Genomic DNA, 17170 nt, shown 5'->3' with positions numbered 1-17170 from the left:
TTTTTTTAATGAGACAGAGTCTTGCTCTGTCACCCAGGCTGGAGTGCAATGGCATGATCTCGGCTCACTGCAACCTCCGCCTGCCTCCCGGGTTCAAGCAATTCTCCTGCTTCAGCCTCCTGAGTAGCTAGGATTACAGGCGCCTGCCACCACACCTGGCTAATTTTGTATTTTTAGTAGAGACAGGGTTTCAGCATGTTGGCCAGGCTGATCTTGAACTCCTGACCTCAGGTGATCTGCCCACTTTGGCCTCCCAGAGTGTTGGGATTACAGGCGTGAGCCACGGCGCCTGGCCAGTAATGTATCTTGAGGATGGAATTGAGGAGTATCACAGTGATAGATTATGGAACAGCTGAAGCTCATTGGAGAGAAAGTGGCCTTGAACTGATTTAAAGGACAGGATGGACTATTGTATGGTGCATAGAAGAGAGGAGATTATTCAGTGATTTTGACATACCTTGGAGAGGTGTTTGGAAGACAAAAGCGCCTACTAGATAAAGGAATAATAGAAGTCGAAAGACGAAATGAGAAAGAAAAATAGACAAGCGAGAGAAGAATTAGAGCAATCTCGAATTGTAACATTCTTCCTACTGAAACCCACCTTTCACATAGATTCAACACCTATAGATCTGTCACAGATATCCACAAGACAAAGGTGTATGTTGAACTTCTGTACTACATTATGCTTGTGACATTAATTCATATTTCATGATCTCTGTGTATTTGATCTTGTGGACAAGAAGGCCCATGACAGAATTGAATGACAGGTCAATTGAGCAAATGGAAAAATAACATGCAGATTCTAACTTGAATTTGTTTTAGTTCAGTTTAAGTTGTTACCAACTGTCTGGCAGTATATTTGATACTATTAAAAATCTGTTAACCAAAATGGGAGGGTAAAGAAAGTCATGCTACCTCTTCAGGTAAATCGTTAAGCCAAATTGAGAGGACCAAACATGATTTCTTTATTTGCTTTCTTCAGAAGTACTATGGGCGTAAATCCCCAATTGGGAGAGATGTTTGCCGTCTACGAAAGGCCTATTACAATGCCCGGCATGAGGCATCAGCCCAAATCGATGAGATTGTGGGAGAGACAGCAAGTGAGGCAGACAGCAGTGAGACCTCAGTCTCTGAAAAGGAGAATGGGCATGAGAAGGACGACGATGTTATTCGCTGTATCTGTGGCCTCTACAAGGATGAAGGTCTCATGATCCAGTGTGACAAGTGCATGGTGAGGGTCAGGAAATGAAGCAGAAGCTTGGTCCTGATGAGCATGGTGACCATATTCAAAGAAGAAGTCCATGCCTCTTTGGGATTGGCTTGAAAGACTTTTTATGAACTGTAACTTAGCCTTGGTTTCTGTTAGGTTTCTATGTTTACCATATTGCCTTTCTCCTTTTATCTCTCTTTCTTTCATTTTATCCTTCCCTTCTTTTTCTTTCCTTCTCTCCTCTCTTCTTGTTTTTTTTTGTTTTGTTTATAAGATAGGATCTTGCTGTGTCGCCCACACTGGAGTGCAGTGGCACGATCTCAGCTCACTGCAACCTCTGCCTCCCAGGCTCAAGCAGTCCTCCCACCTCAGCCTCTCGAGTAGTTGGGGATTACAGGCATGCGCCACCATGCCCAGCTAATTTTTTTTTTGTAGAGATGGGGTTTCACCATGTTGCCCAGGCTGGTCTCGAACTCCTGAGCTCAAGTGATCTGCCTACCTCGGCTTCCCAAAGTGTTGGGATTACAGGCGTGAGCCACCACACCTGGCTCTTTCCTTTTTTCTGCCCACTTTTCACTGTACACTTCTCACATAATCTGGATCAAGGAGAATGACAGTATTTTATATAGTGCTTTGCCTTTTGAATCATTAGTGATAGTATACTCTATTAGTATGAATCCTCTGAGAGAGGGAAATATGTTAATACATATAGGGCTCCTGATGAAGGAGTCAAGGCCTGAATTTGAGCCCTAGTGTCCCCACTAATATATGTGAACACATAACTTTATGTGTAAAGTGGCTGTAAGTAACACATAGGATTGTTGGGAGGATAAAGTTAGACAGGGGTAAATAAAAATATTTTGTAAGCTGTAAAGCCTTTCAGAATAGCCATAGCATTTACTTAAATTACTTAGTAATAGTTTAGTAGTCTATTCATTTGTTTTCCTATTCTCTCTCCATCTCCCCATTTTATTTGCCCAGATCTACAGATTATGAGTCAATCTGTATACTTTTGCTCAGAAAAGTCATTATTCTGTTTTCCTCCTGTTTTATCATTTATCTCCAATTTCTCATTCACCCAGTTGTCACTTAGTTCCTCTTTTACTTTACCCTGACCTATTGCTAATTTTTTATTCTGGGCTCCCAGGACACTCTCAGTAAGTCATAGCCTCCATGTTCCCCCAAACTGTATGTTTTTCTACAGGTATGGCAGCACTGTGATTGTATGGGAGTGAACTCAGATGTGGAGCACTACCTTTGTGAGCAGTGTGACCCAAGGCCTGTGGACAGGGTAAGCTGCCCCTCATAAAACTCTGATCTATGAGTAGGAGAGGTAGCACATGGTATCTTACCTGTCCTGCTCCTGCTTTGCAGAATTTCCTTTAATAAGTTGTTCAACCTCTCTGGGCCTTGGCTTCTTAAACTTTACAATAAGGGTCATAATTCTGTTCTTCCCTATTTCAGGAGTATGATCAGAGAGAAAATAATATACTTAGAAATCTGTGGAAGGAATGGCACTATATAAAACTAAGGTTTTTGGCCAGGCACGGTCACTCATGCCTGTAATCCTAGCACATTGGGAGGCTAAGGTGGATGAATTGCCTGAGCTCGGGAGTTCGAGACCAGCCTGGGCAACATGGTGAAACCCCGTCTCTACTAAAATACAAGAAAAAAATTAGCCAGGCATGGTGGCATGCGCCTGTAGTCTCAGGTACTTGGGCGGCTGAGGCAAAAGAATTGCTAGAAACCTGGAGGCAGGTGTTGCAGTGAGTCGAGATCACACCAGTGTACTCCAGCCTGGGCGACAGAAGGAGACTCCATCTCTTAAAAAAAAAAAAAAAAAAAAAACCAGGCCGGGCGTGGTGGATCATGAGGTCAGGAGTTCGAGACCAGCCTGGCTAAGATAGTGAAACCCCATCTCTACTAAAAATTCAAAACTTAGCCGGGCACAGTGGCGGTATGTGCCTGTAATCCCAGCTACTCAGGAGTCTGAGGTTGAAGAATCACTTGAACCCAGGAGGTGGAGGTTGCAGTGAGCTGAGATCACACCACTGCGCTCTAGCCTAGGCAACAGAGCAAGACTCCGTCTCAAAAAAAAAGAAAAAGGCTGGGCGTGATGGCTTAGGCCTATAATCCCAGCATTTGGGGAGGCCAAGGCGGGCAGATCACAAGGTCAAGAGATCAAGATCATCCTCGGCCGGGCGCAGTGGCTCACGACTGCAATCCCAGCACTTCGAGAGGCCAAGGCCAGTGGATCACGAGGTCAGGAGTTCAAGACCAGCCTGGCCAATATGGTGAAACCCCGTCTCTACTAAAACTACAAAAAAATTAGCCAGGTGCAGTGGCAGGTGCCTGTAATCCCAGCTATTTGGGAGTCTGAGCCAGGAGAATCACTTGAACCTGGGCGGCAGAGGTTGCAGTGAGCCAAGATCATGCCACTGCACTCTAGCCTGGGTGACAGAGTGAGACTCAGTCTCAAAAAAAAAAAAAAAAAAAAAAAAAAAAGACTATCCTGGCCAACATGGTGAAACCCTATCTCTACTAAAAATACAAAAATTAGCTGGGCGTGGCGTTGCGTGCTTATAGTTCCAGCTACTCGGGGGGCTGAAGCAGGAGAATCACTTGAATCTGGAGGCGGAAGTTGCAGTGAGCCAAGATTGCACCACTGTACCCCAACCTGGCGACAGAGCAAGACTCCGTTTCAAAAAAAAAAACAAACAAAACTGAGGTTTTTATAAACACTATCAGATGTCCATGAAAGGAATAGCTTACAGAATCCAGAACTTGGTATTCTTAATGTCATTTATGTTAGACAGTGGTTTAAGTGAGAAGAGTACTGGACTCAGAATCAGCAAAGGTTAGTGTTAGGCTCACTTCATAGGAGAGAGGGTGGGTGGCTTGCCTAAGTCATTAAGTGGTTCTTGGCTTGGCTCTGCTATCTTTATATGTGTGATTTTGGGCAAGTCACTTTTTAAAAAGAAGAGATTTAGGCAGTATTTCTTAACAGTGTTGCTATTGTCATGTTTAGGTGCATAGTTCTTATTGTGATGGATGCATGTCAGAATGTTTGGCTTCCTTGGACCCTGGGCATTAAATACCAGTAGCATACCCCAATCATTGTAATAATTAGTCTCCCTTAACACATTTTCATATGGCCCCTAGATTACATAGAGCAACTACACAATTAGTGCTTCATAAAACATAGATTGAGATATTTAGCCTATCAGTTTTGTCCTCTACCTTCGCTTTTCCAGGTTTAACAACTGTAGTTGCTTTCATCTTTTTTGTATATCTGTGGTATATTGAAATGACTAAACAGTAAGTTTTGATTGATTGAGAATTCTAGGTTTTAGTTCTTTTTCTCTCCTGAAGAGAAATAAGTAAGCTGAATGTAGTAATTCCAGCCCTTATACATTGGCTTTCTGCTCCTATCAGGAGGTTCCCATGATCCCTCGGCCCCACTATGCCCAACCTGGCTGTGTCTACTTCATCTGTTTGCTCCGAGATGACTTGCTGCTTCGTCAGGGTATGTATTACAGGAGCTAACCCTACTTGTCAGAGGTGACCTTTCTGAATAGTAGGAAGTCTCTGCTGTCTCCTTCATAGTCATTGTCTCCATACGGCCTTGAATAGCAACAAAATGTAAGTTTTTATATCTGCAGTCCTTGTGCTTACATGCATCACCTCTCCACCAAATAATACTAATTTGAAATGATAGACATGTTATAAAGCTAATTTTAAGACTGGAAAAACACACGGGAAGCTCAAGAAATAGAATGCCTCCCTTATATTATTGTCGTAGTCTAGAATTGATTATCATCACTTAACACTGCTGCTTTTAGCTCTCTGTATTTATACTGTTTCAGATTATGAGTTCTGTGTAGATCCTGAGTCAAATAAACAGATGCCTAACAGAATTCATACAAGAATCATTTTATGTTTCTTCTGTGTTCTGGGTCTTCCTAGGTGACTGTGTGTATCTGATGAGAGATAGTCGGCGCACCCCTGATGGCCACCCGGTCCGTCAGTCCTATCGACTGTTATCTCACATTAACCGAGATAAACTTGACATCTTTCGCATTGAGAAGCTTTGGAAGAATGAAAAGTATGTGCTGAGGTCCTGTCCTTTTCTTCCAGCCATGCTGTACCAGCGGAGCTGAATGTTCACTAGGATCTTGCTAATCAGTTAAACCTCTCCCTTCTCACTTTTCCTTTTTTAGAGAGGAACGGTTTGCCTTTGGTCATCATTATTTCCGTCCCCACGAAACACACCACTCTCCATCCCGTCGGTTCTATCATAATGAACTCTTTCGGGTGCCACTGTATGAGATCATTCCTTTGGAGGCTGTAGTGGGGACCTGCTGTGTGTTGGACCTTTATACGTATTGTAAAGGTAAGTGATCTGGGCTAGTTAAAAAATGACCTCGGCCAAGTACAGTGGCTCACGCCAGTAATCCCAGCAGTGTGGGAGGCTGAGGCAGGCAGATTGCTTAAACCCAGGAGTTTGAGACCAGCCTGGCCAACATGACAAAACTCTGCCTCTATAGCCAGGCATGGCAGTGTGGGCCTGTAGTCCCAGCTTCTGCGAGAATTGCTAAGCCTGGGAGGCAGAGGTTGCAGTAAGCCAAGATTGCACCACTGCACTCCTACCTGTGCAACAGAATGAGACCCTGCCTCAAAGAAAAAAAAATGACCTCAGTGACCTCATGTATCCTGTTCATTGCCCACCCCATTCTTGTTGTCTGTATATGATGAAAGATTCTCCAAGGTTAGCTATGAAACTTCAGAGAGCTATACTATATTTTTCCTTTCTTTTACCTAGTGCTTTGTACTCAATAAACGTTTATTCTTTTTTATTACATTTAGTTAATTTTCTTAATACTGTGTTCTAATTTCAAATTCCAGCTTCACCACATTTTATCTATGTTCCCTTGGGGAATTTACTTAATCTGAGTATCAATTTCCCATTGAAAATAAATATTTTAAAGAATTCTTAAAAGATTATACAAAATAATCTACAAAAGCACTCAGCCTAGTTTATGGTTTAGAGTAAAAGCTCAATATATGTTATTTGTCATTATTAGCAGAGTTCAGTTGCCCAGACTGTTCTCTCAGAACCGTAGCAAAATAGTCTAAAAGACTATGTATTCCATTCCAAAATTGACAGACTGCTTGCAGTTCTGTGATGCTGATGAGTCCTCCTTGTCTCAGTTAAAAAGCGTTCATTTACAAATGTGCTTCCCTCAAATTTATACCTCTATTCTTTTCTTGTAACTCCCCCGTAATCTGCTCTGTTTTTCCCTCAAAATACTCCCTCACACATCCCTGCAGTACTCAGTTTACATTTCTGGTTTATTTCCATCCATTCTGCTGTATATTTACTTTATCTTTTGTTGACACTAGTGTCTGAGAACTCTTTGTACAACAACTACCAAATGCTTAGTTGCCCTACCTCTTTAGCTACCATGTAGGGTTTTAAGGGTCTAGCTGCTCTCCCATTGGTGTGTATGGGGTCTTTGGGCAGCTCAGGGGGAGAAATGGGGAAATAGGATTCCTTAACACTGGTTGGACCCATAGGGAGACCCAAAGGAGTGAAGGAGCAAGATGTGTACATCTGTGATTATCGGCTTGACAAGTCAGCACACCTGTTTTACAAGATCCACCGGAACCGCTATCCTGTCTGCACCAAACCCTATGCTTTTGATCACTTCCCCAAGAAGCTCACTCCCAAAAAAGATTTCTCGGTGAGTCTCCTTCCTTTCTTAACACTACATGTTAGGACAATCTGGTTCATGCATGAAATTCACTGAGCGAAAATCTTCACGTAACTCTCTGCTTCTTCATCCAAATTCCATCCCAAACTCTGGAAATCTCTGTCTCTATTTGGGACATTTGAACAGCATAAGTACATTTCCTCACATAGACTGTATCTCAGAAAATTGTTGATTATAGTGTTATACCTTTCCTCTTTTCTCTTTCATCTGTTGAATCTTTGCTGGCAAGTCCTACATCTGTAGGTTTTTGTTTTATTTTGTCTTTCACACCCATCATTTTAAGAAGCAAGAACCCTGAAAAACTCCTTTTTTTCCTCTCATTGAGAACACACCTATAAAAGAAGAACCTTCACAGAAAATAATTCAGTGCTTTTCTTTTATGCCTGCATTAAAATGGAAGACATGATCATTATATAAAGTTTGTGAACATGGTGAAACCCTGTCTCTACTAAAAATACAAAAATTAGCCAGGTGTGGTGGCATGTGCCTGTAATCCCAGCTATTCAGGAGGCTGAGGCAGGAGAATCACTTGAACCCGGAAGGCGGAGGTTGCAGTGAGCAGAGATCACGCCGTTGCACTCTAACTTGGGTGACAGAGCGAGACTCCATTTCAAAACAAAACAATAACAAAACAAATAAAATTTGTGGTGGTGATGTTTATTGTGTAAACATCATGGTGACTCGTGTGTGTAATCTCAAAACTTTGGGAGACCAAGGCAGGAGGATCACTTGAGCCCAGGAGTTTGAGGTTACAGTGAGCCAATTGTGCCACTGCACTCCAGCCTGAGTGACAGAGACCCTGTCTCAAAAAAAAAAAAAATTAAGTATAGAAGCATTAAGAGAAAAAAGTTATGTATATACTCCACTATCCAGAAAATAACCATTTTTAACATTTTCGTTTTCTGACTTTTTCCTGTGTATTTTTTCTTTCAAATTGTTGGGAACCGTGTGCCAGTTATACGTTTTGTCATTCATCATTCCATAAAGATTTTGATCATCCATTCATCTGTTTGCTTTAATAAAACCCCGGCTGAGCTCCTCATTTTGAGTCTTCTTTTAGTGGGCCTGTCAAAATTCATAGCTGTCACCCTGGAATCCCTAGAAATAATCTAACCAGAGCTAGGCACAGTGGCTCACGCCTGTAATCCCAGAACTTTGGGAGGCCAAGGCAGGTGGATCACAAAGTCAGGAGATTGAGACCAGCCTGGCCGACATGGTGAAACCTCATCTCTATTAAAAATACAAAAATTAGCCAGGCATGGTGGTGCGCGCCTGTAATCCCAGTTACTCAGGAGACTGAGGCAGAAGAGTTGCTTGAACCCAGAGGCAGAGATTGCAGTGAGCCAAGATTACGCCACTGCACTCCAGCCTGGAGACAGGGCAAGACTCCAGCTCAAAATAAAAAAAAAAGGAAAGAAAAAGAAATAATTTTCCAAACCGTCTTTTGCAGTCTCTGCCCACCACCAGGTCTTTCCTTACATCAAGACTTATTTGGTCTTGCTTGCTCAATCAATAGCTTACTGATTAGCTTTGAAACCCCAACCTTAACTACAGTCATGTGCAACATGTTTCAGTCAACATTGGACTGCGTATGCAACGGTGATCCCATAAGATTATAATGGAGCTGAAGAATTCTGTCCTGTCATCTAGTGATGTCTTAGCTGTCGTAACATACGGCAATGTATTACCTTTTCTGTGTTTAGGTACACAATACTTAACATTGTATTACAACTGCCTATAGTATTCAGTACAGTACTGTGCTGTATATATAGGCTCGTAGCCTAGGAGCAATAGGCTATACTAAATAGCTTAGGTGTATAGTAGGCTATACTATCTAGGTTTGTGTAAGGACACTTTATGATGTTTACATAACAGTCAAATCACCTGACGACATATTTCTCAGAACATATCCCCATTGTTAAGCAACCTATGACTATATTTAAAAGGTGAAATGGAGTAGAGAAAATCGTGCACTTATCCCTCCCATTGTCATCCTGGGAGCACAAAATGTTGATAATCATTGTGGCCTGCATATTAATAGAAGTACTAGATTTCTCATCTTAAAACAAAGTCACCCAAGTTGTCTACTGCTCTACTATGTTCCTTATCCTGAGTGGCCCCAGAGGAGAGCTAGCTTTCCCAGCTTCTACAATATGCTTACCTCTTCCTTTTCTTATCTGCAGCCTCATTACGTCCCAGACAACTACAAGAGGAATGGAGGACGGTAAGTCCTATGGCGGGATATGAGGATCCTAAGGGATTGACCAAGAGCTTGAATGGAGCAAGAAAACAAACAACTACCCACTCAGCTCCACTTCTAGGACTGGGTATTCTCTGCAGAATAGCCCAGGGTAGTGCCATCACTATGGAAGAACTAAACTTCAGTAGATGTGATCCCATTATGGAGCCTTAGTTGGAGCAACAGAGAGATGTGCAGAGATTTGAAACAGAACTCCAGACTCAGAAAAGTTTCTTTTAGATGTTTGTAAGCTTTCCCCATTACCTCAAGATATATCAGCTCTTGGTGCCTCTGTCAAGGAACAGATGTAGCGAGTACAGTTTTCACTGAGGTATGAACTATGGGTTCATTTTTGCTTATTTTGTACATGAGGATTATTCCTGAAGAAAGACGACAGAAGGCTTTTTCTTCAGTCTCCTCATCTTTTGAATGGGGTATAACAACTGCTTTACCTACAGCAAAAGCTTACCATAAGGGAGAAAATATTAGACTATTGAGGTGAAAAGAGAAGCAGGAAAATTTTTAATTCCATTTAAATATTTATTATTGTAGTTGGATTATTGGCATCACAGGATTGTGCCATACTTTTCTGGTCATGAAGCAGTCATTTAGAACCAGCTAAGCAATTTTATTAGCCCTTGTATATTTTATGGATTCCTATATCATTTGTGCATATTCCTAAGAGAAATAATAAAAGTTGAATTTTACAAATAAAATTAAATTTCAAGTAAAGGTAGTGATTTGTTCAAATAATAATAAAGCAAAAATGAGAGTCAAGTTTCTCACCTCAAGTTCTAACTGCTGGACTCCAGGATCTCAAGCCATCCTGAGACCTCCTTCCCTTCATCCCCTTTTCCTCCTCAAGTGTCTTGCACTAAATTCAAATATCCTTCTGGCAGATCATCCTGGAAGTCTGAGCGCTCAAAGCCACCCCTAAAAGACTTGGGCCAGGAGGATGATGCTCTACCCTTGATTGAAGAGGTTCTAGCCCGTCAAGAACAAACAGCCAGTGAGATACCCAACCTGGAGGAGCCAGAACGGGAGGGGGCCACCACTAACGTCAGTGAGGGTGAAAAAAAAACAGAGGAAAGTAGTCAAGAACCCCAATCAACCTGTACCCCTGAGGAACGACGGCATAACCAACGGGAACGACTCAACCAGATCTTGCTCAATCTCCTTGAAAAAATCCCTGGAAAAAATGGTAAGAATAATCAGGTTCATATCTAGGGTTTAAGATAAATGCGAAATGAGAGGGAATGGAAAAAAATTGTAATTACTGGTTCAGCATCCAAAATATTCTAAGAAAATGGTATAGTTCTTTCATAGGCTTGCTTTTAGTTATATCTTGGGAGTGAAACTGGAAGGTGAGATGATCTCCTCTAAAGAACCACCTTTTTCATGTAGGGCTGGAGGATGGTCTAAATTGCTTATAGGTCAGAAAAGGAATCATTGAGTTCCTGTGCTCTCCTTAGAGCTCAAATCTGGAATAAGGAGTAGGAGAGTGGTATTTTGATGAGCCTTTTTGGTTCTGTTTTCAGCCATTGATGTGACCTACTTGCTGGAGGAAGGATCAGGCAGGAAACTGCGAAGGCGTACTTTGTTCATCCCAGAAAACAGCTTTCGAAAGTGACCCTCAAAGAATGAGAACCTCAAGCATCTGGGATCCAGTGGACTGATAAGCTAATCAGTCCTGCCTCCTGCTCTCTGGGTATAGACCGGGGTGGGAAGGGTCTGTCCGGGCAAGGGGAATGGGGCCATGTTGTTGACATTAGGTACTTAATAAGCCTTGGAGCTAGTGGAGAGGGAGAGGAAGGGGTTCTGTCCAAGACAGTTCAGGTTAATTAATTTTCCTCTCCATTGCTTCACCTTAAGGGTTAATGTAGAGAGGAGGGAGAACCACACTGATGACCAGAACCTACTGGTACTTTATAGCATTTGCCCCTCCCCACAGCTTAAGTTTTCTGTCATCCTCAGATCCCACAGGCATTACTAAGAAGCTACTTCCTATACCCAGGTATAACTCAGAATCCAAAGGAATAGGGCCAGGACCCTACTCCTACCCCGTCTATTCTCTATTGGCTCCAAGAGCTACCCCAGAGACCTTAAACAGAAACAGTAGCTGGGGCTTCTTCCCAGATACCTGACTAGGGAAGTTTCTCTCTCCTTTCTTGCCCAACCAGGTCAAAGTAAAATGTGAGTTGACAGCTCAAAGCACTTGTAACTGCTGCCCCTCTCCCTACCTCTACTCCCCAAAATGGAATCATGGGATAGGGAAGGCCCCATGGGGTCAGAAGGGCACGGTAGTTCTTGCAATTATTTTGTTTTACCCTTCATAACCTGTCGGACATATTTTTTTCTAATGAGAAAGCCAGGCCCCGCCAGCACACATGCTGTTTTAATGCGCTGTAGTTCTTGTGTGTCTGCTGTGCTGTGCAAATGGAGATTCAGTTCAAAATAAAATCATTTAAAACCTACATAAAAGAACTCTAAACCCACCCCGGCAACAAAAGTCACTACATAAACTGTTCAGCAGTATTCACCTATCAGAGTATTTGTTGTGAGTATAGATTATCAATTGAAAACACTACTCTTGTTTTCTTAATTGTACAGTTTTCAATGTCCCTTTCTTAAAGAGACGGTGTATTTCTCTTCACCCCTAGTCCCATCTTCCCTCACCCTCCTGAATGACATCAGGAGGTATATCCAGGGTGTCTCCTTCCTTCCTACTCTCTTGACCAGAAGTTACCAGACTATACTGTCTCTTTAAAATAAAATTTAAAAGCTTTGTTGTCTTTTCAGACATACATATGCATATATGTTTTAGATGTTCTTATAAGAGAAAAGATGGTTTTAAATGTGCCAAGTTGTGTGTGTGTGTATATATATGTGTGTGTATGTGTGTGTGTGTATATATATGTGTGTATATATACACACACACACATACACACCTGCTGCGTGATTGGTAAGCAATACAATAGTAAACATGTCCCCATTACTTTTTTCTAATATTGGACCAATGCTGTCCTAATTGTACATTTCCCCTTATGGTGACGATGCTCTGACTCGTTTAGGTAGACACAATGACCACCTTCCATTCCATTGAATATTTTTTTCTTTTCCCCTTTCTGTGTCATTCTTGAGGAAAAAACAAAAGAGATAGGGGATGCCAATGATCCCCTTGAGCAGAGAAAAAAAGCAAAATAAATATTTTATTAAAGAAAAAAAGAGAATTAAGAAAATAGTTTGGAGTATTTTCTTACTGTAGAGAAGCACTGTACATTACTAAGAGACCTGGGTATAAGATACTCACATGTGGAGCTGGAAAATCGCATGTCCAAGCCCGTTTGAGTGGTTTCTTTTGTTTTCATTGCAGGGAGTGGGTGGGAGGGAGGTGGGACTAGGGGCACTTTGGGGTCTCCTTTTAGTCAAAAGCGAGAAAATGACAAGAAAGAGATTAAAATTCAATGTTTCCTTTATAGTNTTAATTAATTTTCCTCTCCATTGCTTCACCTTAAGGGTTAATGTAGAGAGGAGGGAGAACCACACTGATGACCAGAACCTACTGGTACTTTATAGCATTTGCCCCTCCCCACAGCTTAAGTTTTTCTGTCATCCTCAGATCCCACAGGCATTACTAAGAAGCTACTTCCTATACCCAGGTATAACTCAGAATCCAAAGGAATAGGGCCAGGACCCTACTCCTACCCCGTCTATTCTCTATTGGCTCCAAGAGCTACCCCAGAGACCTTAAACAGAAACAGTAGCTGGGGCTTCTTCCCAGATACCTGACTAGGGAAGTTTCTCTCTCCTTTCTTGCCCAACCAGGTCAAAGTAAAATGTGAGTTGACAGCTCAAAGCACTTGTAACTGCTGCCCCTCTCCCTACCTCTACTCCCCAAAATGGAATCATGGGATAGGGAAGGCCCCCATGGGGTCAGAAGGGCACGGTAGTTCTTGCAATTATTTTTGTTTTACCCTTCATAACCTGTCGGACATATTTTTTTCTAATGAGAAAGCCAGGCCCCCGCCAGCACACATGCTGTTTTTAATGCGCTGTAGTTCTTGTGTGTCTGCTGTGCTGTGCAAATGGAGATTCAGTTCAAAATAAAATCATTTAAAAACCTACATAAAAAGAACTCTAAACCCACCCCGGCAACAAAAGTCACTACATAAACTGTTCAGCAGTATTCACCTATCAGAGTATTTGTTGTGAGTATAGATTATCAATTGAAAACACTACTCTTGTTTTCTTAATTGTACAGTTTTCAATGTCCCTTTCTTAAAGAGACGGTGTATTTCTCTTCACCCCTAGTCCCATCTTCCCTCACCCTCCTGAATGACATCAGGAGGTATATCCAGGGTGTCTCCTTCCTTCCTACTCTCTTGACCAGAAGTTACCAGACTATACTGTCTCTTTAAAAATAAAATTTAAAAAGCTTTGTTGTCTTTTCAGACATACATATGCATATATGTTTTAGATGTTCTTATAAGAGAAAAGATGGTTTTTAAATGTGCCAAGTTGTGTGTGTGTGTATATATATGTGTGTGTATGTGTGTGTGTGTATATATATGTGTGTATATATACACACACACACATACACACCTGCTGCGTGATTGGTAAGCAATACAATAGTAAACATGTCCCCATTACTTTTTTCTAATATTGGACCAATGCTGTCCTAATTGTACATTTCCCCTTATGGTGACGATGCTCTGACTCGTTTAGGTAGACACAATGACCACCTTCCATTCCATTGAATATTTTTTTCTTTTTCCCCTTTCTGTGTCATTCTTGAGGAAAAAACAAAAGAGATAGGGGATGCCAATGATCCCCTTGAGCAGAGAAAAAAAGCAAAATAAATATTTTATTAAAGAAAAAAAGAGAATTAAGAAAATAGTTTGGAGTATTTTCTTACTGTAGAGAAGCACTGTACATTACTAAGAGACCTGGGTATAAGATACTCACATGTGGAGCTGGAAAAATCGCATGTCCAAGCCCGTTTGAGTGGTTTCTTTTGTTTTTCATTGCAGGGAGTGGGTGGGAGGGAGGTGGGACTAGGGGCACTTTGGGGGTCTCCTTTTAGTCAAAAGCGAGAAAATGACAAGAAAGAGATTAAAATTCAATGTTTCCTTTATAGTGTTAAACACTAAAATTTTAAAAAAGATGAAAAAGAAAAAAACTTTGTAAAATGCGAGAACAGAAGCAAAAGACACTACGCTCTGTCATTTTATCTTTCTTTTGTTGAAAGACTAAAAAAAAAACTGAAATGTTTTTTAGACAATCAAATGTTAGGTAAGTGCAAAAACTTGTTTTTTCTTACTGGTGTAGAAATTAATGCCTTTTTTTATTTTTCAGTTATTTTATAATAACGAAATAAAAAGAACCCCCCAGCTGCCAGGCGGGTTTTGGTGTTTGAAATGCGGGGCAAAGCACTACATCACTGCAAATAGATACAGAGTTAGTCTGCATGTCTGTAGGCTGTGTGATTGCGGAAAATATAAATGCTGCTAATATATTTCCTTTTTACAAAAGCATATCTAAATAGATGATTGTTTTGATGTTAATCTTTGTAAATTATGTATTACCAATTTTAACATTGGATGTAATTGCATACAAAGCTTGCATCTCAATCCTTGAAAGTCTAGTATTAAATGGAAAAAACTTTTCCTAACTGTGGACTGATGAGCTTGCTATTTTTTTCCTCCTTCTTATCCCCCATTTATCTTCCAAGAACAACTTCATCCTGTTTCCAAGGGGATCTTTCTGAAACAACATCATAAACATGCTAGGCTGCACATGAGCACACTCACTGCTGTTGACTACTGGATAAAGTCAGTACTAGGATCTTTCTAGTCTGGACCCAGCCTAATCAATCAGCACAATAACAACACACACCAAATGTCCAGTTGCTTTTTTGTTTTTTTGTTTTTGGGACAGAGTCTCCCTGTTACCCAAGCTGGAATGCAATGGCACAATCTCAGCTCACTGCAACCTCCACATCTCGGACTCAAATGAGCCTTCTGCCTCAGCCTCCCAAGTAGCTGGAACTACAGGCATGCACCACCATGCCTAGCTAATTCTTGTACTTTTTGTGCAGACAGGGTTTCACCATATGCCCAAGCTAGTCCAACTGTTTTGTTGGTTTTTTGGGTTTATTTATTTATGTATTTATTTTGTTTTTGAGACAAGGTCTCACTGTGTTGCCCTGTCCAGAGTGCAGTGGTGCATTACAGCTCACTACAACCTCAACCTCCTGGGCTCCAGCAATCCTCCCAGCTCAGCCTCCTGAGTTGCTAGGACTACAGGGGCACACCACCACGCCTGGCTAATGTTTTCATTTTTTGTAGAGACAGGGGTCTCCCTGTGTTGCCCAGGCTAGTCTCAAATTCTTGGGCTCAAGTGATCCAGTCACCTCAGCCTCCCAAAGTTCTGGGACTACAGGCATGAGCCACCATGGCTGCCCAGCTGTTTCTTTTCTTTTCTTTTCTTTTCTTTTCTTTTTTTTTGAGATGGAGTCTCGCTCTCACCCAGGCAGGAGTCCAGTGGTGCAGCCTTGGCTCACTGCAACCTCTGCCTCCTGGGTTCAAGGGATTCTCCTGCCTCAGCCTCCCAAGTAGCTGGGATTGTAGGCACCAACCACCATGCCCAGCTAATTTTTTTTGTATTTTAGTAGAGACAGGAGTTTCACCATATTGGCCAGGCTGGTCTCGAACTCCTGACCGCAAGTTATCCGCCCACCTCCGCCTCCCAGAGTGCTGGGATTACAGGCCTGAGCCAGCACACCCGGCCCCAGCTATTTCTTAAACATGCCATGCAGGCGGATCACCTAAGGTCTCAAAAAACAGAAACAAAAAACCATGCCATGCTCTTCTACATCTCCATCCTTTGTACACACATGCATCATCATCTCATTAATTCTCAGCAACAACCACTGAGGCCAGCAATATATAACTTTAGGCTACATTTTTTTAGGCCACTGTGTGTTAGACCATTTCTATCATAAGCAGTTTCCATATATTTGTTTATTAATCCTCACAAAAACCCTTTGTGGTGGGTACCAAATCCCAATTTTATGAGGAAATTGAAGCAAAAGACAATTTAGGTAACTTGCCCAAGATCACATAGTTAATCTTCATAATAACCCTCTGAAGTTATTCCCATTTTCGAAGAGTGAAAACTGAAGCTCAGGAAGGTTAAGTAACTTGCCAAAGGTCACCCAGTAACTAGGGTTGGAGCCAGAACTCCAAAGTCTGTGTACTCCTCCACAAATAGAAAAGTGTCGTAAGTAGACAAAGTGACCCTACTAATTAAGGAAGATAAACTCATTCCTGCAGATAACTGAAAAGCCTACCAAAACTTTGTCCCAGACATAAGTTAAACATTTAGGTTGGGAGTTCAGCTAGAGTACAGTTGCTCAGAAGTAGCAAGACAGCTTACTCCAACAGTTCAATCTCCACGCCCATAAGGACTTGAAGTTCAAGATGAGATCAGAGGGCCCTGCTGTTACATAATAGTTTCTTCATGACTGCAAAAACAACATGTTACTGTTACATTTTTTTGAGATTATCTTTAATTTTTTCTTTTTTCTTTTTTTTTTTTTTTTGAGACAGAGTTTTGCTCTTATTGCCCAGGCTGGAGTGCAGTGGGGCGATCTCGGCTCACCACCACCTCTGCCTTCAAGCAATTCTCCTGCCTCAGCCCCCTAGATAGCTGGGATTACAGGCATGTACCACTGTGCCCAGCTAATTTTGTATTTTTCGTAGAGATGGGGTTTCTCCATGTCAGTCAGGCTGGTCTCAAACTCCTGACCTCAGGTGATCCATCCACCTCAGCCTCCCAAAGTGCTGCAATTACAGGCATGAGGCACCGCGCCCCGACGCTTTTCTTTAATTTTTGACCTTTGGAACTATTGCAATTGTTCTATTCTAGATCATATATATATATATA

At 41.7% G+C, this 17170-nt stretch overlaps 1 protein-coding gene across 1 annotated transcript in view; it reads left to right on the top strand.

Annotated features, from left to right (window-relative positions):
* ASH1L (ASH1 like histone lysine methyltransferase) overlaps positions 1-11498 on the top strand; it is a 188030-nt gene extending 176532 nt beyond the window's left edge. Inside the window, 9 exon segments of the mRNA XM_017867692.1 lie at positions 903-1231; positions 2415-2501; positions 4646-4736; positions 5177-5315; positions 5431-5603; positions 6788-6954; positions 9168-9208; positions 10123-10424; positions 10762-11498. Of these exon segments, the coding sequence (XP_017723181.1) occupies positions 903-1231; positions 2415-2501; positions 4646-4736; positions 5177-5315; positions 5431-5603; positions 6788-6954; positions 9168-9208; positions 10123-10424; positions 10762-10853 (1421 nt within the window). The 3' untranslated portion in view covers positions 10854-11498.
* Positions 11499-17170: the final 5672 nt, after the last annotated feature.

The sequence above is a fragment of the Rhinopithecus bieti genome, unplaced genomic scaffold (genome assembly GCF_001698545.2).
Source record: "Rhinopithecus bieti isolate Rb0 unplaced genomic scaffold, ASM169854v2 scaffold_4129, whole genome shotgun sequence".
NCBI lineage: Eukaryota > Metazoa > Chordata > Mammalia > Primates > Cercopithecidae > Rhinopithecus > Rhinopithecus bieti.
The sequence above is the reverse complement of the archived record's forward strand: the minus strand, read 5'-3'. Positions and strand labels throughout refer to the sequence as shown.